Source organism: Heterodontus francisci, chromosome 2 (assembly GCF_036365525.1).
Source record: "Heterodontus francisci isolate sHetFra1 chromosome 2, sHetFra1.hap1, whole genome shotgun sequence".
In the NCBI taxonomy this organism is placed as follows: Eukaryota; Metazoa; Chordata; class Chondrichthyes; order Heterodontiformes; family Heterodontidae; genus Heterodontus; species Heterodontus francisci.
The window spans coordinates 19,307,007-19,330,087 of record NC_090372.1 but is presented as its reverse complement, the minus strand read 5'-3'; the positions used below and the strand labels follow the sequence as shown (position 1 = coordinate 19,330,087).

Sequence of the window (23,081 nt, the reverse complement as noted above, 5' to 3'; positions counted from 1 at the left end):
CGCAGCTGAACAATGGAAGAAAAGCATTGGAGGAGGATGGTGTGGCCAAATGTGTCAAAGGCTGCAGACAGGTTGCGAAGGATGAGGAGGGACAGATTACCATGGTCAGTCATGTAGGATATTATTTGCAACTTTGATTAGGGCCATTTCAGTGCTGTGGGAGGGGTTCAATCATGGAGTTGAGGAAAAGGTAGGCACAGATTTGGCAGTCGACATTGGACAGGAAAGAGAGGTTGGAGATGGGCAATAGTTTATAAGTACAGAGCCATGGTCAAAGGTGGATTTTTTGAGGAGAGGTGCAAGGATGGCACATTTGAAGGGGAGGGGGACAGTATCTGAGGAGAAGAAACCATCAACAATATCAGCTAATACTGGGACGAGGAGAGGAAATTGGGTGGTCAGCAATTTGGTGGGAACAGGGTTGAGGGAGAAGGAGGTAGGTTTCATGGGCAAGATGATCTCAGAGAGGAAGATAGGAAAGAAAAGATGCAAGTTCATGGCTAGGGTGGGGTGAACCTTAGAGTTGTTTGGATTGGTGGGCTAGGGAACAAGAGGGAAGTGGCAGGAGCAGCTGAACAGATGGTCTCAATTTTAGTAACAAAGATGTCCATGAGCTTCTCGCACTTGTTAGAGATAAGTAGGAAGAGGCAGGGGAGGGGGTTTAAGAAGATGGCTTGTTGTGGAGTACTATGAGCTACTGGTTTTATCCAATACCTCCATAAGATCTCAGTCTCGTCTTTGAAAGCAGATGATTACATCAGACCTCATTTTAAGTTTAAAATATCAAGCAAATTTATTTTGATATTTTAAATATGATCAAATACATAAGGAAAGCTTCTGAGAGAGATCGGGAATGGGTGCCACAGGACTCTGATGGAGGACTGCTGCCTTGTACTGTGTACATCGATGATTTGGATGTACGGCTCGCTAAAGGGAGCAGCATCTAAATTTGCAGATGATACTAAAATATGAGGCATAGTAAACTATTCTGAGTACTAAAGGAAGCTGCAAGAAGATATTGAAAAGATTATAGAAGGGCAGTATAATGGCAGATAGAATTTTGGTTTTAGCCTTGATAAAGTTTGATAAATCGGTGCGGCTTGCTAAGCCACTTCAGAGGGCCGTTCAGGGTCAATTGCACTGGTCTGCAACTGGAGTCACATAACAAACCAAGTATAGAAGGCAGGTTACCTTCCCTCAAGTACATTAGTGAATGTGTTGTCTATTTCCAACAATGAAAAATGATGAGTTTAAAAAAAAAAGTTAAAATTCTCAAACTGCCCTGATGGGATTTAAATTCAGGTTTGGATCAATAGTCCAGGAGTCTGGATTACTAGTCCAGTAACATAATCACTATGCTACAGTACCCTAGATAGAATTTAATGTCAATAAATGTGAGGTGGTACCACTAGGTTAAAAAAGTTTAAGTAATAATTATGCTTTGAATGGGTGATGTGGAAGAATAGAAGTATTTGGGGGGTACGGATGCACAGGCGGCACAGTGGCGCAGTGGTTAGCACCGCAGCCTCACAGCTCCAGTGACCCGGGTTCGAATCTGGGTACTGACTGTGTGGAGTTTGCAAGTTCTCCCTGTGACTGCGTGGGTTTTCGCCGGGTGCTCCAGTTTCCTCCCACAGCCAAAGACTTGCAGGTTGATAGGTAAATTGGCCATTATAAATTGCCCCTAGTATAGGTAGGTGGTAGGGGAATTGAGGGAAGGTGGGGATGTGGTAGGAATATGGGATTAATGTAGGATTAGTATAAATGTGTGGTCGATGGTCAGCACATACTCGGTGGGCCGAAGGGCTTGTTTCAGTGCTGTATCTCTAAATAAAAAAAATAAATAAATAGCAAATGCTAACAAAATACTGGCCAATGTGTGTACATGTTTTTTAAATGTGTGTTAGCGTATGTAGCTTCCAGTACGCGCAAATAGGCCGCACTGCGAGCCCGACTGACAATCTTAAATTGGTTGTCAGCGTAGTTCTTAGCACACTGAGGATTATTTAGCAAATAATTACTTAGCGCCTGTTTCAGCTAAACAAAATAAGTGACAGCCATTCGCTGGTTCATTCCTCAGGACAATACCTTGATCAGTCAAGCTGCCTGGTTTAAATTTCAAACAAAGCTTGGCAGTTAACAGTCAGTCACCATAAACTGGTGCATTCTCCATGACAACGTCTCTACCAATCAGAGTCCACTTGCCAACCGATCAGCACTCTCTTCTCATACAGTATAAGTTTGTTGCTTTCCTTACATTGGTACTTTTGTAAATTGTCCTGATAAGCGCAAAATGAAAAGCTTCGACGAATGTCTCTGTTTTCAGCAATACTCAAATTCTGTACTACCAAACGACTAATTATGATAAATAAAAGCAAAATACTGCAGATGTTGGAAATCTGAAATAAAAACAGAAATGCTGGAAATACTCAGCAAGTCTGGCAGCATCTGTGGAGAGAGAAGCAGAGTTAACGTTTCAGGTCAGTGAACCTTCATCAGAACTCAAACTAATTATGATTGCCTTCTATTAAGCTTTCAACATAGAGCCACTGTATTATTTGGACTACTTATGTGATTTGCATCCAACTTACATATATTAAATATTTAGTACTTAAGTATTTTAAAAGTTCCCTTCTTTTCTGTGGGGAGGTACTTAGATTTGGAATTTCATTGGAGGTGCTGCCAGTCCAGTGCCATAACTTTGCCAAAGGTGTTGTGGAAACCCCCTTTATGTTTGTCACTGCATTACAGCAGCGGATGGGAGCAGCTGAGAAAATTCCAGGCCTTAATGTTTGCTCAGAATATGCCTCTATGATAGTCTGACTGAGGTCAGGATTTACTCAAGTAAGGAGTGGGAATAAGAATGGGATGGGGGAATTAAAAGATGTACTCTTTGTTCTTACCATCAGCCGTCTGCTGTAACGTAATGATCAGACAATGCACTCGTAAATCTAAGATTAGTTCCTGAATCGCTTGCAGGAGATCATTTGGTATTTCCAGTGCAGTCAAAGACTCATAGTTAAGTCTGTCATTCAATCAAAAATAAAAGAATTAGGAATAAGACAACAGCTTCGATTTTACAACAAATCTATAGACTGGAAAATTACAAAAGGTTGGTTAAGAACAATTTGCAATAAAGTTAAATTGCACAATGCTGTCAACCTAAAATGATTGGTCAAGTCAGAATCACAAAAAAAGGAATCCCAGCAGAAAAAACAGCAATCAAGCTGTAGCTGATGCCAATTTTAGGATTTAAAAGGCTGTAGATAATACAAGGAAGGATTGTCAGAGAAGTCAGGAGATTGAGAGCACTCAAAGAATCAGTTCTTTTCAACATGGGGGAGGACCAGAATAGAAAATAATGTATTTGAAGCCAAGGAGGAACAAGGTTAAGGGTGGAGAATGTTCAGAGAACCAATGAGCACAGAGGTATCATAAAATTATACAGCGCAGGTGGAAGTCATTTGGCCCACTGTGCCAACTCTTTGAAAGAGCTATCCAATTAGCCCTATTCACATGCTCTTTTCTCATAGTCCTGTATTTTTTTCTTTTTAAGCATATTCCCTTCTGAAAGTTACGATTGAATCTGCTTCCACCACTCTGAGGCAGTGCATTCCAGGTCATGACATCTCCCTGTGTAGAAAACCTTAATCTCATCTGCCCTTGGATTTTTTGCCAACAAATTTAAATTCTCAAACTGGCATGGTGAGATTTGAACTCACATTCACTGTTTATTAGTCCAGGCATCGGGATTACTAGTTCAGCAACAAAATTACTACACTACTACATCACTAAGAGGGAGAACAATAAAAAGGTAGAAATCTACACACAAAAGTTGCAACTAGAATCTAAATAGAACAATCTGTCCTTAATACTTTCAAATGTTGGATTGGCTTGAGCTTAACAGTTGGCATAAAATCAAAACAAAATTCCTTAGGGTACAGCTTCAGCAATGAAGATGTAATAATTCAATGTGATTATATCCTTATTGTGGACTTGAATTTTTTCAAATTCACATCGGACAGAATGGAAAAATTAGACTGTCATGTTTTTTGGAGTTAGAGGAATTCAGAGAGCACAATTTGGCTGGAAGGAGTAGCATGTAAATGTTAATGCATCCTGCTCATGCTGACCAAGCTACATGCACTACACACAATCAACAGTCTTGTTTCCTTTAAAATTGAAGTGGCCTCCATTGAATTATGGAGAATTTCATTGATCTGATTTCAGTGTTAGCAGTGCTAAGATACCATTTGGCCACTGCTTTGTGTAATTCTTTGTGGAACCTAAACATTCATGTATTGTGGATCCAAAGAGCTCTACAGGGTCAACATCCAAAATGTTGCATTTTCTATGAGTTTCCAGTAACAAGTTAGAACAATTAGGAGACCATACAGCATCGTAAGCGTTGGTTTCCTGGAAAGGCATATCATTTAGTGTGCAGTGTGTCTTGACTAGCAGGAGCAAGCTGCACTAAAAACTGAGGTCCTACTCATGGTGGGCAAGTTACACTCACAGAATTCCAGCATAGATGCCAACTTTGCAAGTGATAATGGGGCAAATTTCATTCAAAGCACTAAATCTGAGGACACTTTCTGTCTATGCTGCTTGGTGACTGTTCCACTGAAGAATTCAAGTGTCTACATAAGACATGATCTGGATCAAATTTGTAAACCTCTACATCAACCATCCTATATTCATAGATTGCTAAAGATACTAGTCTCTTTCTTGAATCTGCCTGGAAGCGTTGACAAAATTTGTATAAATCACACGAAACATAAGAAAGCTACAAGAAAAAGCCTTCCTATAGTTAATAAAAATTTCGAAAAATATTGGAGCAAATTTTAAAAAGGGCGGGGGTGGGCAAGGCAAAAACAAAAGTGAACTTGTAAAAGAGAAAATGAGCCAAGACCAAACTTTATTGCAGGAAAGCTCACTCACTAACAGAAGAGGCGTACTGTTCACTGATGCTGTAAGAAAAATTACACATGTTGATGTGGTTGTACTCTTATACAAGGAATGGAAGATTTCAAGGGTTGCATGTGAAAAATCTAGCAAGTATTGTCAGCTGCACCGTTTACGTAACACATAAACGTAAAGGATAACAAATAGCAAATAAGATTTGGCTACTGTTTGTGTGCTAACTATAGCATTCCAGCTATTGGGGAAACCGGAACTGGAGTATTTCATATGATCTGTGTCACAAACAAAAGAGTCACTGAAAAAGAAGTCAATGATAACATGAACTTATTTCATGTGACATTAACTTTATAAAAGCAAACAAACATATTTGGCAATCATGGGGGAGACTTAATTGCTTTTGCTTTAATTAATGAGAATTTTATATAAGAACATGATAGTTTAAAATTGGCACACACATACAGGTGTCATATTTCATATGTTAAAACTAGCTTTTCTTGTTTTCCTAGAAAAGAATCAAGCTGGTGTGAAAATATCACTGACTTTTAGACAGATAGATTGTAGTGTACAACATCCTCAAGCCATCCCGAAGTCATAATGTGTAAGTTTAATTTAAAGATTTTTCTTAGTTAGGTAAACCCTACAGAAATCCTGGAATGCATTTATATAAATTAATAGCTGTATATCTAGGGGAAATGATGATCAGAAACAAATTGTAACATTCCTTTTTTTTAAAAATGTAAAATTTACAGTGATAATGAAACTTTATTAAGCTTTTGACATTTCTTTGCTCTTCTGAAGTTAACAGAACACCAATATGCATGTGCCATTCTCAGAGATAGATGCTCAATCTGCCATGCCACTAATCTATCAATCTCAGCTCTCTGTTGTGAGCAGTTAGGCAGATGTTCACAGCACCTTCAATATCAAACTCCTGCACACATTTCTCAGCAGCTGAGTTGAGCATCCCTGCTGGCGGTCCAGGAACAGAATACCTACCCTCGCTCCCAGATACAGGTATTGAATGGTCTGGAGAGATCAGTGGGACTGGTGAGAAAATAGAGGGAACTACACTCTCATAGAAGTTAGTGCTAAATTGGATAATTTGAAACTGGATAGTTGTGGTTCTGTGGTGTGAAATTATTGACACAATATTTATCAATCCGCAGCCACAAGAGATTCAGAAAGTTCTGTTAATTGTGCAGTGCTGTACATCAGAATTGCAACATGTAGCAGAGAATGGGAATGATGTGCTCACACATTAATACTTTTAATTCCCCAATAATGCAGAGGTTATTAAAATTTAAATTCTCAAAAGTTCATGTTATTAGAATAGAGCAGCTTACGTGTATAATTTCACCATCAGACAGCAACATCACAGTATTTGCAAACCCTGTTTACCTCAGAGTATGAATAATGTGGGTTAGCCACTGGCCTGAAAGTTCCATTTTTGCTTCCCATCCTCCATATTGCCTCAGCTCTATCTCAGCTATGCTGGATGGCAGAAGAGCTCCTCGGATAAGTTTCACAAGCGAATTTATGACCTCTTGAATCATTTTCTATATATAAAAAGAAATTCAATGCATCACTTCTGCTAGTACACTAGGATTTTTCTCCCCTATTTAAAAAATAAAATGCTTTGGCTGCTCTTTCAGAAAATGATAAAAACATGTGAAAACAAACATTTTTTGTACCTTGAAGTCATTTTGTCGGGATCTGGCATTTTTCTTCAATTTCTCAACTGGACCTGATTTTTCACCTGTCTTTGGTCACCAGATGAAGATTAAAATTAAAATGCAATCCATATGTAAGCAATGCAAATATGAAAGCACAAATACAAGTAAAAGAAATCACTTCCTCATAGAAATAGAAGCTATTTTCAGAATATTGCATACCGTACTTCTTAAAGCAAGAAAAACTACAATAAAAACTGATGTATGAGAGGGGTCTGGTATAATATAGTGTTATAAAACCATAAACATTGTACATTAACAATACACAGTGACACCTACTGGTCATTTACTATTCTGCAGAAATTCCATTAACTGTTTTCTTAGCTCGATATGAACAAAAGAGGCAATACAAACCAAGCAAAATAATTGATCAGCATTTACCTTTTTTTCCCCCGCAGGAACAAAATTAAAGGGAGAAACATTTTAAAATGAAGGAGTTTTTTTTCCTGAAGGAGGAATTTTACAGAATGGTTAGTTATAGATCTAACTGGTTTATAGAGTGCACCTGAAACAAAATTATATCTTAGTTGCTCCAATAAGTTATCTCTAAGTTATCTGATATTCAGAACAGTTAGAAGAAAAGTAATCACACAATTCCTCAAGATAACTACAGGATATCAACTTAAAATCACTTTAAAGGTGCTGCGTGGAAACTTTAATTTGCTTTTATGTTAATGATTAATGGGTGTACGGTGGTCATAATATTCTATAATACCCAGCAAAACCAGCTGGTTATCTGACATGCAAAGAAATCCATCACTATGTTTAAAAATATCTGAATCAAGTTACTGAGAAATTGGTTTGCCCTAATAGAATGCACACTTCCTCCACACTGAGACACAGCTATGTCCAAAGAGCTGAGGCTGATTCAATCAAGGCTTAAGTAACCCTAAATATACACAGGGTTTAACTGGCCAAAATTGCTCAGCTTACCAGTATAGAGCATTCTGTGTTGCATGTCCAACTAGGACCGTCCCACCTGTTAAGCATGGGCTTACAGGGTTTTCTGAAGCTCATTGAGAAGAATCCCAGATCCCAGCACCAGGATCCACTCTTGAGCTAGCCAAGCTCATCAATGGTTAACAGTGCGCCACAATACTGCTAATCTCTCTGGTTCAGGTATTGGACTATCAAGTCTGTCACAGATGGGTGACTTGGCTTTTAATTTCCATTGCTATGTGCATCACCTTGGTACGTCTTGGGCCACAAACAGACCCCATCACCACTTCTCCCCAAGAGATAGTCACTATTTGGTCATGAGAAAGGAAGATGGCACGGATAGTAGGCTTAACAGAAAATGAAGTACCGAAAATGCCCTCATATTCATGCCATGTGGGGCTGACTGGGACACACACACATTTTGCTGCCAGCTTAATTATGCATCACTCTAAACACAATTGTTCATCATTTACAGGAATTTTTTGGTTAGAGCTTTCACTGCACTGTGGCAGCCAACAAATCCTAGAAAGCAAAGCCAAGGGAAATATATGAAAATGAAGAAAATATTACTTCTAAATCTAGAAGTTATACAATGAAGTGACAGTCCCTTCGTACAAGTTTTGAATTCCAGCAATATGTACAGATGATGACATCAGTTTAAAGCATAAACTTAATATTACAAAGCATGAAAGATCAAATCAGTTTGGTTTAAAAACAGCCAAAATGGTGTGGGAGGGGAGGGCGATCTATAACAAACTGAAGAGAAAGACAAAAATAAACAAGATCAAGAGAATAACTAATTCAAGAAGTTTGGACTCATGTTGCATTTTTTAAACTAAATGATGACATTGGCACATGTGTTTTCTCCATTCCACGTCCACCTGAAGAAATTTACTTAACGCTGTCCAAACAGCTTTAAAAAAAAAACATGAAGTTTACACTTCCCTCCAACATTTGCCTTACAAGATTTGCCGGCTGCCATCTTCCTCTTGTGTTTTATAACACACGTGTGCTGAGCTCTGTACAGTTCAGCCCTCTTGTCTCTGTTTTCTCAGGTGATGCCCACAAAATCCAAACAGGGCTCTTTATGGGTTTTGAAATTCTTCATCTAAAACTGCAGCTGCTTCCACATCATTAATGTTTTCAGTCAGTGAAGTTAAAGCTCTGACCAAAAAAAAATCCCACAAATGATAAATCTTTATGTTGAGTGTGTTTGGACTACCTAGTAACTTGTTGCAGCAACTCAATAGGTTACTGGTACAATGTACCAGTCTCTTGATGTGTGAATCAATCAGAGTGGGCTGCAGAGACGCAGGTCCTAGTTACAAATTAATTTGAGTACAAATGCAGCAATTTAATAAAACAATAGAGGTGCAATATATGCTATTAGATAAAATTATCTGCGTTTTTAAACTACATGGGATCTGGAACCGGAAGTATATTTTCTCATCTCATTTCACCTCTGGTCAACATCTATAGGGTTAAAAAGTTAATTTTCCTTATATTTGAAACATGCAACCAAAGATATGCCCACCCATGAAGCTCTGTGGCTTTGGCTTTGCTGCTAATGTGCTATCCAACCTGTCTCACCAGGGTAAAAGTGCTCCATATCTCCTTCTGGCGATAGTTCTACTTATATATATTCAGTGTAGGAAGATCCAATACCAATTTAAATTGTTATAGAGGAAAGAAAAACGAGTGGCTTTGAAGAGGAGAATCTGGAGATCAAACATCTGCTTAGGGTGGCACAGTGGCGCAGTGGTTAGCACCGCAGCCTCACAGCTCCAGCGACCCGGGTCCAATTCTGGGTACTGCCTGTGCGGAGTTTACAAGTTCTCCCCGTGACCGCGTACGTTTCCGCCCGGTGCTCCGGTTTCCTCCCACAGCCAAAGACTTGCAGGTTGATAGGTAAATTGGCCATTATAAATTGCCCCTAGTGTAGGTAGGTGGTAGGAGAATTGAGGCAAGGTGGGGATGTGGTAGGGAATATGGGATTAATGTAGGATTAGTATAAATGGGTGGTTGATGGTCGGCACAGACTCGGTGGGCCGAAGGGCCTGTTTCAGTGCTGTATCTCTCTATGACTCTATAACACAAAAGCAAAATACTCTAGATGCTGGAAATATTCAACAGGTCATACAGAATCTACAGAGAGAGAAAGAAACTTAAAGAAGGTTGATGGTTTTTCATCAGAACTGGAAAATGTTTGAGATGTAACAGGTTTTAAGCAAGTAGAGCAGCAGTGAAAGGAGTAAGGGGAAAAAAACAAATGGGAATGTCTGTGATAAGGTGGAAAAGCACGAAAGATTAAATGACAAAAGGGATGATGGTGGAAGACAAAAGATGATATTGGGACATATAAAAAAAACAAAAGATGGGTCTAGAGAGAGATGTACATAGGAATAGCAGAATTATCAACAGCTGCTGTCAGAAAAAATGGGGGCAGTGGTTATAATCTGAAATTGTTGAACTCAATATCAAGTCCAAAAGACTACTAAGAGTCCAATCGAAAGGTGAGATGCTGTTCCTCGAGCTTTATTGAAACAGTGTAGGAGGCTGAGTTCAGAGGTCAGTGTGGAAATGAGGCAGAGGTTTGAAATGAAAGGCAATCAGAAGCTTGGGATCACGCTTACGGACTGGACAGAAGCATACCGCAAAGCAGTCGCTCAACCTGCGATTGGTCTCCTTAATGTAGAGGTGACCACATCATGAGCAGGAAATCCAGTATATGATACTGAAATAATGAAAATACAAGCTTTCTGGACTCAACATCGAGTGTTACAATTTCAGATCATAACCATTGCCCCCATTATTCCAGACAGCAGCTATAAGCAATGATTCTGCTATTCACATTTATACCTCCTCTCGACCCATCTTTTGCTTCTTTACTTATCCCATTACCATCTCCTTTTGCATTGCACCACCATCCCTTCTGTTATTTAATTTTTCCTGCCTTCCACTCTATAGCAAATCTTCCCTTTTGTTCTTTCCTTCCTTCCCCTGCCTCTGTACTTCCTTAAAATTTGTTACGTCTCTAACATTTTCCAGTTCTGACGAAAGATCACGGACCTGAAATGTTAACTTTGTTTCTCTCTTCACAGAAGCTGCCTGACTTACTGAGTAGTTCCAACATTTCCTGTTGTTACTGCTGATTCATAACTTGTCTCCTGCTAATAAATGGAGCCTCCAGGATCATTATCATAGAAACGCAAAAAAAGAGTAGGCCATTCCTATTTATCTCCTATTTATACTGCATATAGATTTCATGAAAAGGGTGGGGGGAGGGGGATAGGGGAAGGGGAAAGCATCTTCACTGCCAGCCATCTGTCTGTATTCTTAGTGATTTTAACAGTGCCCATCTTCCCTTGTGATTATCCTTTCACCAGCAACAGAAGTAAGCATGCGTGTGGGCACAGAGATTGTGGGGGGAAAACATAAACACTCACTCCACACACACAATTTTACTACGGCAAAGAGTGACAGAAGGCAGGTTTCTCTTAACCCAGGCAGACGAGCAGCAGCAATTGCTTTTTTAAAAAATAAAAAAATGTTAGCGTTTCTGTTTGGGTGATTTTAATCATGACACATACCTCCAAAGATTCTAAATCAAGGTTAAATGGATGTGCATTTACCTCACTGAAAAGGCTGCCATTAACATAGGATATCCAAAGCTTCCAGAAATTGGGCAGTTGGCTTATAACAATTTCTGTCAGATTGTCAACAAAAGTTACAGGCTGAGGGGCTTTAAAACGCCAAGCTGCAAAACAAAAACAAAACAAAAATGCATATACGCACATACGTAGAATAACAATCACTACTTTTTTAGATAAAACTCTAAAATGATAACTGACCTTCCTATCAGTAAGTTATATCCAGAACCCACTCTTGCCACGTAATGTCACTTACGTACCATACGACCATACGAATTAGCAGAAGTAGGCATTCAGCCTGCTCCGCCATTCAACAGGATCATGGATAATCGGTTTCTGTCTCGAATTCCACACTCCCACCAACCCCCGATAATCTTTGATTCTCTTGCCTAACAAGAATCTATCTACCTCCGCATTAAAAATATTCAATGACCCCCGCCTCCACCACCTTCTAGGGCAGAGAATTCCAAAGTCACACAACCCTCTGAGAAAAAAATTCGCCTCCTCTCTGTCCAAAAAGGGCGACCCTAATTTTCAAACAGTGCGCCCTAGTTCTGGACTCACCCACAAGAGGAAACATCCCCTCCACATTCACCCTGTCATGACTGTTCAGGATCTTATATACTTCAATCAAGTCTTCCCTCACTCTTCTAAACTCCAGTGAAAACAAGCCCAGTTTCTCCTACCTTTCCTCATAGGACAACCCGCTCATTCCAAGTATCAACCTAGTAAACCTCCTCTGAACTGCCTCCAATGCATTCACATCCTTCCTTAAATAAGGAGACCAAAACTGCACACAGTATTTGAAACGTGATCTCACCAATGCCTTGTATAACTGAAGCATAACATCCTTACTTTTATTTTCAATTCCTCTCGTAATAAAGGATAGCATTCCATTAGCCTTCTTTATTACTTGCTGTACCTGCATACTAACCTTTGACTCATGCACTTGAACACCTAGATCCCTCTGCACCTCGGAATTCTGCAGTCGTTCCCCGTTTAAGTAATACTCTGCTTTTTTTATTCTTTCTGCCAAAGTGAACAACTTCACATTTTCCCACATTATACTCCATCTGCCAGATTTTTGCCCACTCACTCAACCTATCTATATCTGTCTGCAACTTCCTTATGTCGTCTTCATAACATACATTTCTACCTATCTTTGTGTCATCTGCAAATTTAGCTACCATGCCATCACTCCCCTCATGTAAGTTATTGATATAAATTGTAAAAAGTTGAGGCCCTAGCACAGACCCCTCCACTTGTCACATCCTGCCAATCAGAAAAGGACCCATTTATGCATACTTTGTTTTCTGCCAGCCAGCCAATCTTCTATTCATGTTAATATGTTACCCCCTATATCATGAGCTCTCACTTTGCGCAATAACCTTTTAAGTGGCACCTTGTCATATAATCACTTATCTGGGACCAGAGTCCTGGCGAATCACATAACTAGGGGGAGGGTTTAGTTGCATGGAAAATTAGGAAGTCAAAGTTAGAGGAGAAGGTAGAAGTGCAGATTAGTGATGAGGCTGACTGTTACCAGAAAATAAAAGGAAGGAAGGGACAGAATGTGTGAACGTCATATTGCACCAAGGAATCGTATAAGAGTAAGGAAATTTGATAATAGAACAAACTTAAAGGCTTTGTATTTGAATGTACAAAGCATTTGGAATAAAAGAGTTAACAGTGCAAACAGAGACGAATGGGTATTTAGTGGCGATTACGGAGACATGGATGCAGGGAAACCAGGTTTGGGAAATGAATATCCAAGGGTACTCAGTATTTCGGAAGGGCAGGCAGGAAGGAAAAGGAGGAGGTGTAGCTTTGTTAGTAAAGGAAGTGATCAGTGCTGTATTGAGAAACTATATAGGCATTGGAGATCAAGACGTAGAATCAGTCTGGGTAGAAATAAGAAATAGCAAGGGAAAGAAGTCCCTGGTGGGAGAAATCTATAGGTCCCCAAACAGTAGTTCCGTAGTGGGGCACAGTATAAACCAGGAAATACTGGGGGCTTGTCAGAAAGGTACAGCAATAATCATGGGTGATTTTAATATGCATATAGACTGCATTAATCAAATTGGCAAAGGGAGCCTCAAGGGAGAGTTCATTGAATGCATTAGAGATTGTTTTTTGGAGCAATATGTTGTGGAACCAACCAGGGAGCAGGCTATTCTAGATTTGGTATTGTGTAATGAGGTGGGATTAATTAATGATCTCATAGTTAAGGATCCTCTAGGGTAGAGTGATCATAGCATGCTAGAAATAAAATTCAGTTTGAGGGCGAGAAACTGGAGCCCACACTAGCGTTCTGGAGTTAAACAAAGGTAATTACATAGGTATGAGGGCAGATTTGGCCCTAGCGGACTGGGCAGGAAGACTAAAAGGTAGGACAGTTGATGAGCAGTAGCAGATGTTTAAGGAGATATTCAATTCCTCCCAACTAAAATATAATCCAGAGAGGAAGAAAGATTGTAAGAAGGGGAAAAACATCCATGGCTAAGCAAGGAAGTTAAGGATAACAAAGACAAAAACTAAGGCATACCATATTGCAAAGGCCAGTGGCAGGCTGGAAGATTGGGAAACTTTTAAAGATCAAAGGGTTACGAAAAAAGTAATAAAAAGAGCAAAGGTAAATTATGAAAGAAAACTAGCACAAAATATAAAAACAGATAGCAAAAGCTTCTATAAGTATATAAAAGGTAAGACAGTAGCTAAAGTGAATGTTGGTCCATTGGAGGATGAGACTGGGGAATTAATAGAGGGGAACACAGAAATGGCAGAGACACTAAATCAGTATTTTGCCTCAGTTTTCACAGTAGAGGACATTAATATTTCCTTCTTCTCTGGCCTCCTTGTCTCGAGAGACAGTGGGTAAGTGCCTGGAGGTGGTCAGTGGTTTGTGAAGCAGCACCTAGAGTGGCTATAAAGGCCAATTCTAGAGTGACAGACTCTTCCACAGGTGCTGCAGATAAAATTGGTTGTCGGGGCTGTTACACAGTTGGCTCTCCCCTTGTGCTTCTGCCTTTTTTCCTGCCAACAGCTAAGTCTCTTTGACTCACCACTCTTTAGCCCCACCTTTATGGTGGTCCGCCAGCTCTGACGATCACTGGCAACTGACTCCCACGACTTGTGATCAATGTCACAGGACTTCATTTGCAGACATCTTTAAAGCGGAGACATGGATGGCCGATGGGTCTGATACCAGTGACGAGCTTGCTGTACAATGTGTCCTTGGGGATCCTGCCATCTTCCACGCGGCTCACATGGCCAAGCCATCTCAAGTGCCGCTGGCTCAGTAGGGTGTATATGCTGGGGACGTTGGCCGTGTCGAAAACCTCTGTCATGGAGATACGGTCCTGCCACCTGATGCCAAGGATTCTCCGGAGGCAGCGAAGATGGAATGAATTGAGACGTCGCTCTTGGCTGACATAGGCTGTCCAAGCCTCACTGCCATAGAGCAAGGTACTGAGGACACAGGCGTGATACACTCGGACTTTTGTGTTCCGGGTCAGTGCACCATTTTCTCATACTCGCTTGGCCAGTCTGGACATAGCAGCGGACGCCTTTCCCATGCGCTTGTTGATTTCTGCATCGAGAGACAGGTTACCGGTGATAGTTGAGCCTAGGTAGGTGAACTCTTGAACCACTTGCAGAACGTGGTCGCCGATATTGATGGATGGAGCATTTCTGATGTCCTGTTCCATGATGCTCGTTTTCTTGAGGCTGACGGTTAGGTGAAATTCGTTGCAAGCAGCTGCAATCCTGTCGATGAGTCTCTGCAGACACTCTTCTGTGTGGGATGTTAATCCAGCATCGCCAGCAAAGAGGAGTTCCCTGATGAGGGCCTTCCGTACCTTGGTCTTCGCTCTAAGATGGGCAAGGTTGAACGACCTGCCATTTGATCTTGTGTGGAGGAAAATTCCTTCTTCTGAAGACTTGAACACATGAGAGCAGCAAGGAGAAGATCATCCCAAACAGTGTAGGTGCGAGAACACAGCCCTGTTTCATGCCACTCTGGATAGGAAAGGGGTCTGATGATGCGCCGCTATGCTGAATTGTGTCTGGTCATGGAATGAGGTGATGATACTTAGTAGCTTTGGTGGACATCCAATCTTTGCTAGTAGTTTGAAGAGACCACGTCTGCTGACGAGGTCAAAGGCTTTGGTAAGATCTATGAAAGCAACGTAGAGGGCATCTGTTGTTCGCGGCATTTCTCCTGTAGCTGGCAAAGGGAGAACAGCATGTCAATGGTGGATCTCTCTGCTTGAAAGCCACACAGTGCCTCAGGGTAGAGACGCTCAGCCAGCTTCTGGAGCCTGTTTAAAACGACTCGAGCGAAGACTTTCCCCGCTATGCTGAGCAGGGAAGTTCCATGATAGTTGTTGCAGTCACCGCGGTCACCCTTGTTCTTATAGAAGGTGATGATATTGGCATTGCGCATGTCCTGTGGTACTGCTCCTTCATCCCAGCATAGGCAAAGCAGTTCATGAAGTGCTGAGAGTATAGTAGGCTTGGCACTCTTGATTATTTCAGGGGTAATGCTGTCCTTTCCACTAGCTAGAGAATCAATGACATCACTGAGTTCCGATTTTGTTGGCTGTTTGTCCAGCTCATCAATGACTGGCAGAGACTGGGCTGCATTGAGGGCAGTCTCAGTGACAACATTTTCCCTGGAGTACAGTTCTAGGTAGTGCTCCACCCAGCCATCCATTTGATTGCATTGGTCAGTGATCCTGTCCCCTGATTTAGACTTGAGGGGGGGGGGGGGGGGGGTGCAAACTTCCTGATGGTTGGCCCAAAAGCTCTCTTAATGCCATCATACATTCCTCTGATGTTTCACCAGTAGCTTCCTATAGTAACAGGTAATGCAGAGGTTATAGAAAGAGAGGAACTTAGAACAATCACCACCATTAGGGAAAAACTACTGAGCAAACTATTGGGATTGAAGGCAGACAAGTCCCCAGGGCCTGATGGCCTACATCCTAAGGTCTTAAAGGAAGTGGCAGCAGAGATAGTGGATCCATTGGTTATAATATTCCAAAATTCCCCGGATGCGGGAAAGGTTCCAGAGGATTTGAAAAAAGCTAATATAATGCCCTTATTCAAAAAGGGAGGGAGGCAGAAAGTCGGAAACTATAGACCAGTTAGTTTAACATCTGTTGTTGGGGAATTGTTAGAATCCATTATTAACGAAGTAATAACAGGACATTTAGAAAGTCAAAACGTAATCCATCAGAGTCAGCATGGTTTTATGAAGGGTAAATCGTGTTTGACTGATTTGCTAGAGTTCTTCGAAGCTGTGACAAGCAAAGTGGATAACGAGGATCCTGTAGATGCAGCATACCTGGACTTCCAGAATGCATTTGATAAGGTGCCGCACAAAAGGTTAATACACAAGGTAAGATTACATGGCATTAGGTGCAATTTATTAGCTTGAATAGAGCTCTGGCTAACCAATGGAAAACAGAGTCAGGATAAATGGGTCCTTTTCTGGTTGGCAAGATGTAACTAGTGGGGTGCCACAGGGTTCGGTCCTCGGGCTCCAACTATTTACAATCTATATTAATGACTTGGATGCAGGGATAGAAGGTACTACAGCCAAATTTGCCAAATGACATTAAAATAGGTGGGATAGTAAGCTGCAATAAAGAAATAAGAAATTTACAAATGGATATGGATAGGTTAGGTGAATGGACCAAAATTTGGCAGATGGAGTTTAACGTGGATAAGTGTGAAGTTATCCATTTTGGTCAGAAAAATAGAAAGGTAAATTATCTAAATGGAGAGAAACTTCAGAGTGCTTTGGTGCAGAGGGATCTGAGTGTCATCGTGAACGAATTGCAGAAAGCTAGTATGCAGGTACAGCAGGTAATAAGGAAGGCAAATGGAACTTTGGCATTTATTGTTAAAGGACGAGAGTATAAAAGTAGGGAAGTGTTGCTGCAACTGTACAAGGTGTTGGTGAGACCGCACCTGGAGTATTACATACAGTTTTGGTCCCCTTACTTGAGGAGGGATGTAATGGAGATAGTGGATGCAATAATGGAGGCAATTCAGAGGAGGTTCACGAGATTGATTCCAGGGATGAGGGTTTGTCTTATGAAGAGAGATTGAGCAGTTTAGGCCTTTACTCTCTGGGATTTGGAAGAATGAGAGGAGATCTAATTGAGGTATACAAGATGATTAAGGGGATTGACAAAGTAGACGTAGAGAGGATGTTTCCTCTTGTGGAGCAATCTAGAACGTGTGGTCATAGTTTTAGGATAAGGGGTAGCAGATTTAAAACAGAGATGAGGAGAAATTACTTCTCTCAAAGGGTCGTGACTCTGTGGAATTCACTACCCCAGAGTGCGGTGGATGTTGCGACATTGAGTAAATTTGAGGAGATGTACAGATTTTTAATTCGTACTGGGTTGAAGGGTTATGGAGAACGGCAGGAAAGTGGAGTTGAGGCCGAGATGAGATCAGCTATGATCATATTGAATGGCGAGACAGGCTCAAGGGGCTGAATTGCCTACTCCTGCTCCTAGGTCTTATGTTCTAACTTATGGCCTTGTAACATATTAATTAGAAGCATTGAACCTGCTCAGTCAGGAAAGGAAGGTAATCTAATCCATGGTATTCTATACCAGACCATCACTCTTCTTGGTCTCAACTAAACAGGTGAATTCCAAAAAAGTTGCTAAAAGGTCCCTTTTAGATAGAAACAATTTTCACTGTAAAAACTAAAATTTTAGTTTTTGCCATGCATCATATTACACCAAACTATAATTCAGAATAGACATAAAGCTATGTAATAAAACATAATTAAATACAAGTTTATCTCAATTACTCTACAAATCTACTAAAGATTATATTATTGCTACTCCTGAGCTATTTCACCCAAAAGGTGGGTTTATATCATTCAAACTGGCAAACTTAGTACCCAAATAAAGTTTGACCATGAATATCAATTGAAATGGATATTTGAACACAGGGCTCCCAGCAGAGGACACCTACATTAAAGCTGGAACTACTGGCTCATCGCCATTTGATTTAAACATTTCTAAAAAAAAAAACTCAGATGTGCATAAACAATCTAAAAATGTGTGCTGAATGACATTATGATTAAATAACTTATGGAAGGGTATGTGTTTATCAGGAGCAGATTACCTTACAGCTCACTGACTTTTAAATGAGCTATTTTAATAATGGAAAGTGCCGTGTTCATTAAACTGCTAAAGATTGGACTAGAGATTTAAATATCTGAAGCAGACTGCATTATTAGATTAGAAATCATCATATTTATCACTGTTATAGTACATCACAGCCTGAACAGTAATTAGGAAAAAATTGGGAAAAAAAGTTGTTTGTCTTCAATGTTGTGAAAACACCGGTCTTACCCTGGCCCGATTTTCTCTCCTTGTTACTAACTTCTCCCTGCTCCTGCAGGCCAGGCCCGATTGTATCAAAGAAGCCAAGCATGGAGCTGTTCCTGGCCACTTTCAATACTACCCTTTGCTACCTGCCAGGAGATACACAAGAGTGATACACTGGAGACCTCAAACTTCCTTTGTTTCATCTCTCAGGAGGCACCTGGCTTCCCCTCTTTGCTTCCGTATAGCAACTGGGCTGAGATCAATAGAGGGGGGTTAAAGCAAGGCACTCTGTGGCTCCACAGACTGGAGTTCTTACATGCTATTTCGTTACCACACAGCTTCTTTTTTCATTTTAATGTGGGTAAATGGTTTGAAAAAAATTCCTTGTACCTACAATTATACATGCAACATTTCAAGTCTTTCCTAATGCTCAGTAGATATTTTAAAGACACACGATTATGAAAATCAGAGACGAGATAACACAGCTACCAGACACATCACACTTCTTGGTCGTGACGATACAGGTAGATTCCCAAAAACAGTTACTAAAATGTCCCTATTTGAAACAAATTTCACAATTACTAAGATAAATTTGGATTATAAGTCACAGTATTACACCAAATTATAGTTCAGAATAGACAAAGTTATCCACATAATTACATCTATTTTCAGTTCAATTACTCTTCAAATTTACCAAAAGCTTCATAGTTGCTCAAAGAGCTCTCTTTTTCATTGTGTGCTCCTAGGGGTGAAAGGGAGAGACAAACAGAAGTGACAAAAAGAGAAGTAAGGAAGAACCATGGGAAAATAATTTTAAGAAATGAAAAAATACAAATTTTTTTGTTGCAAAAGTGGTTGTGACCAGTCATCACTCATGATACATTGCAAGCACCCACCCTACAAATGTAGAGTGTGGAACATCCTGCGAAAAAATCTAAAATTTGTTTCCCTGCTTTTAATATCGAAAAAGAAAACAATTATGTATTATACAATGGTTTGTGCTCAAGCCATTGGTCATTTCAACATTGTGCCAAATCCAGATAAGTAGCCTTACTAATAGATTTATAGGTTCGTACAAAATTATCTACACAGAACTAGTTTTCACAGCATAGATACTTAAATGGTGTCTCTGAATGAACACATATGAAATGTATACACGTGCTCTGCAATCCTTACAGTCATCCCGAGAAGATTGGAAACTGCTGGCCCTTTTCACTGAAGCAGTTTGAGTCAGGCGACTAATTGCAGAAGGCCGTACTTCACTGTCCAAGTCCAGCATTGGGCTATGGAGAAGGGTTGCACCTATGCAAACAAATAGAATAGTCAGTATAGTGCTGCCTTGCACAAGTTTCAAGTTTAATTTGAGTGGTATGTACAGTAAAGGTCTCACAACTATCAAATATCACGCCTGCACAGCATTCCCTTATGTGTCAAATACAGCTGTCAGTCAGTGGACTACAATTTATTCTAACAGGAATAATTCTGAGATGGCAGATTATCATTTTAAAATGGCTACAAAAAGAGCATGAATGCTGTAATTTGATCACAACTTAAAAACATATACCATGACCTTCACAATGGAACACACAAATGAAATGTAGAAAACAGTTACATTCCCAAAGTAAACGATAAATATAACTCTACATTGGGGAGACCAAGCGCAGACTGGGTGACCGCTTTGCGGAACATCTCCGCTCAGTCCGCAAGCAGGACCCTGAGCTTCCGGTTGCTTGCCATTTCAACACTCCCCCCTGCTCTCATGCTCACATCTCTGTCCTGGGATTGCTGCAGTGTTCCAGTGAACATCAACGCAAGCTCGAGGAACAGCATCTCATCTACCGATTAGGCACACTACAGCCTGCCGGTCTGAACATTGAGTTCAATAATTTCAGAGCATGACAGCCCCCCACTTTACTTTCATTTTTAGTTATTTTTTCTTCCCTTTTTTTTGGCATTCCTTTTTACATTTTTTACAATCTTTTTTTGTATTTATTTCAGTTCATCTTAGTTTGTTCAGTTTGCTCACCCACTGTTTTTTTCAGGTTGTTTTTCTTCAGGTTTGCACTTGCTGATGTTCAATATTCAGTACATTCACACCTAATCTGTACTAATGCTTTGTCTTTCAACACACCATTAACATATTGTTTGCCTTTGCTCCATGACCTTTTGGTCAGCTATGTGGCCTGGTCCAATCTGCACCTTCTCCTTTGTTATCTCTTGCCCAACCCCCACCTCACTTGTTTATAATCTGTGACTTTTCTAATATTTGTCAGTTCCGAAGAAGGGTCACTGACCCGAAACGTTAACTCTGCTTCTCTTTCCACAGATGCTGCCAGACCTGCTGAGTAAATCCAGCATTTCTTGTTTTTGTTTCAGATTTCCAGCATCCGCAGTATTTTGCTTTTATTTTAGTGTTTAATTCACTGCCACTTCTCTTCCAGGAATGCCTACCTTGAAGAAGTTCTGCTCTTCTCTCCGACGGGATTTTCGTTTGTCTCTTTTACCTTGTTCACCTTCATTGCTTTCTATTTCCCTCCTGGTGTTTGATAAGGTATCTACCAAAACCCGTTTTCACAGCCACATCTCCTTCCTCAGTGACTGTCTCCGGCTCCGACTGATTCCACGTGGATTCCAACTGCAGTTTCACCCATCATGCTTTGAAACCACCCAGGATCACAGGTATCTCCGAGAAATACAACGTTCCTCGGACTGCTACTCTCGCCGCATCCTGAGATCCACACTCAGTGCTATGCGCCGCCATATGCACACACTGGACCTCTCTCTCCAGCAGCACCGTCTCACCTTATCTCAAATTTGTTCTACTCCGCAGTTTCATCTCATCTTACGTCTCATCCGACGCATTAACAAAAAACTTTTTTTCTTCCTTTCAGGTGTTAAGGAACGCAAGCTCCAGCAGCTGATGGGGACTAATGCCCCTCCAGATCCTCCTTCCGCTTCACTTCCCTCTGACCCCACCCCTTCTGATCTGACCCCTTGCCATGTATTCACTATACCCTCTGACCTCCCCCTCTCTGATGCTGAGCGTTCTGTACTCAGCAAAGGTCTCAGTTTTATCCCCTTACGCCCCCACCTCAATGAATTTCGCGCTCGGCATGACGTTGAGCTCTTCTTCCGTCGCCTCCGCCTCCGGGCTCACTTCTTCGACCAGGAGTCCTCCCCCCGACCAGCAGACCCATTCACCCGCCTCCAGCATTCTCCCTCTACCTGGACCCCTCACCCTGGCCTCTTACCCGCTCTTGATCTCTTCATTGAAAACTGTCGGCGAGACATTGGTCGTCTCAATTTCTCTGCCCCCCTCACTCACTCTAACCTGTCCCCCTCTGAACTTGAGGCACTCCGTTCTCTCAGGTCTAACCCCGACATGGTCATCAAACCTGCAGACAAGGGTGGTGCTGTTGTTGTATGGCGTACCGACCTCTACCTTGCAGAAGCTCAACGCCAACTCACAGACACCTCTTCCTACCTCCCTCTGGACCATGACCCCACCACCGAACATCAAGCCACCGTCCAAAGGACTGTCACTGACCTCATCTCCTCTGGAGATCTTCCCTCTACAGCTTCCAACCTCATAGTCCCGCAACCCCGGACAGCCCGCTTCTACCTCCTTCCCAAAATCCACAAACAGGACTGTCCCGGCAGACCCATTGTGTCAGCCTGCTCCTGCCCAACTGAACTTATTTCTTCCTATCTAGACTCTCTCTTTTCTCCGCTGGTCCAGTCTCTTCCCACCTACATCCGTGACTCTTCTGACGCCCTACGTCATTTTGACAATTTCCAGTTTCCTGGTCCCAACCGCCTCCTCTTCACTATGGACGTCCAATCGCTCTACACCTCCATCCCCCACCAGGATGGTTTGAGGGCTCTCCGCTTCTTCCTGGAACAGAGGCCCAACCAGTCCCCATCCACCAACACCCTCCTCCGCCTGGCTGAACTTGTTCTCACATTGAACAACTTCTCCTTCAACTCCATGCATTTCCTTCAAGTAAAAGGTGTCGCTATGGGTACCCGCATGGGTCCTAGTTATGCCTGTCTTTTTGTGGGATATGTCGAGCATTCTTTGTTCCAGTCCTACTCAGGCCCCCTCCCCCAACTCTTTTTCCGGTACATTGATGACTGTATCGGTGCCGTTTCCTGCTCCCGCCCCGAACTAGAAAACTTTATCAACTTTGCTTCCAATTTCCACCCTTCTCTCACCTTTACATGGTCCATCTCTGACACTTCCCTTCCCTTCCTCGACTTCTCTGTCTCCATCTCTGGGGATAGGTTGTCTACCAATATCCATTATAAGCCCACTGACTCCCACAGCTACCTCGACTACACTTCTTCACACCCTACCTCCTGTAAGGACTCCATTCCATTCTCCCAGTTTCTCCGTCTCCGACGCATCTGCTCTGATGATGCTACCTTCCATGACGGTGCTTCTGATATGACCTCCTTTTTCCTCAACCGAGGATTTC

The 23,081-nt window shown here is 41.4% G+C and overlaps 1 protein-coding gene across 2 annotated transcripts in view; it reads right to left on the bottom strand.

Annotated features, from left to right (window-relative positions):
• exoc2 (exocyst complex component 2) overlaps positions 1-23,081 on the bottom strand; it is a 332,668-nt gene that overhangs the window by 146,535 nt on the left and 163,052 nt on the right. For both annotated transcript variants that reach the window (XM_068055321.1, XM_068055329.1), the window contains exons 12-16: positions 19,780-19,905; positions 11,225-11,349; positions 6,615-6,683; positions 6,322-6,479; positions 2,904-3,025 (exon numbers count right to left, since the gene is read on the bottom strand). In XM_068055321.1, coding sequence (XP_067911422.1) covers positions 2,904-3,025; positions 6,322-6,479; positions 6,615-6,683; positions 11,225-11,349; positions 19,780-19,905 — 600 coding nt within the window. The remainder of the gene's footprint in view (positions 1-2,903; positions 3,026-6,321; positions 6,480-6,614; positions 6,684-11,224; positions 11,350-19,779; positions 19,906-23,081) is intronic.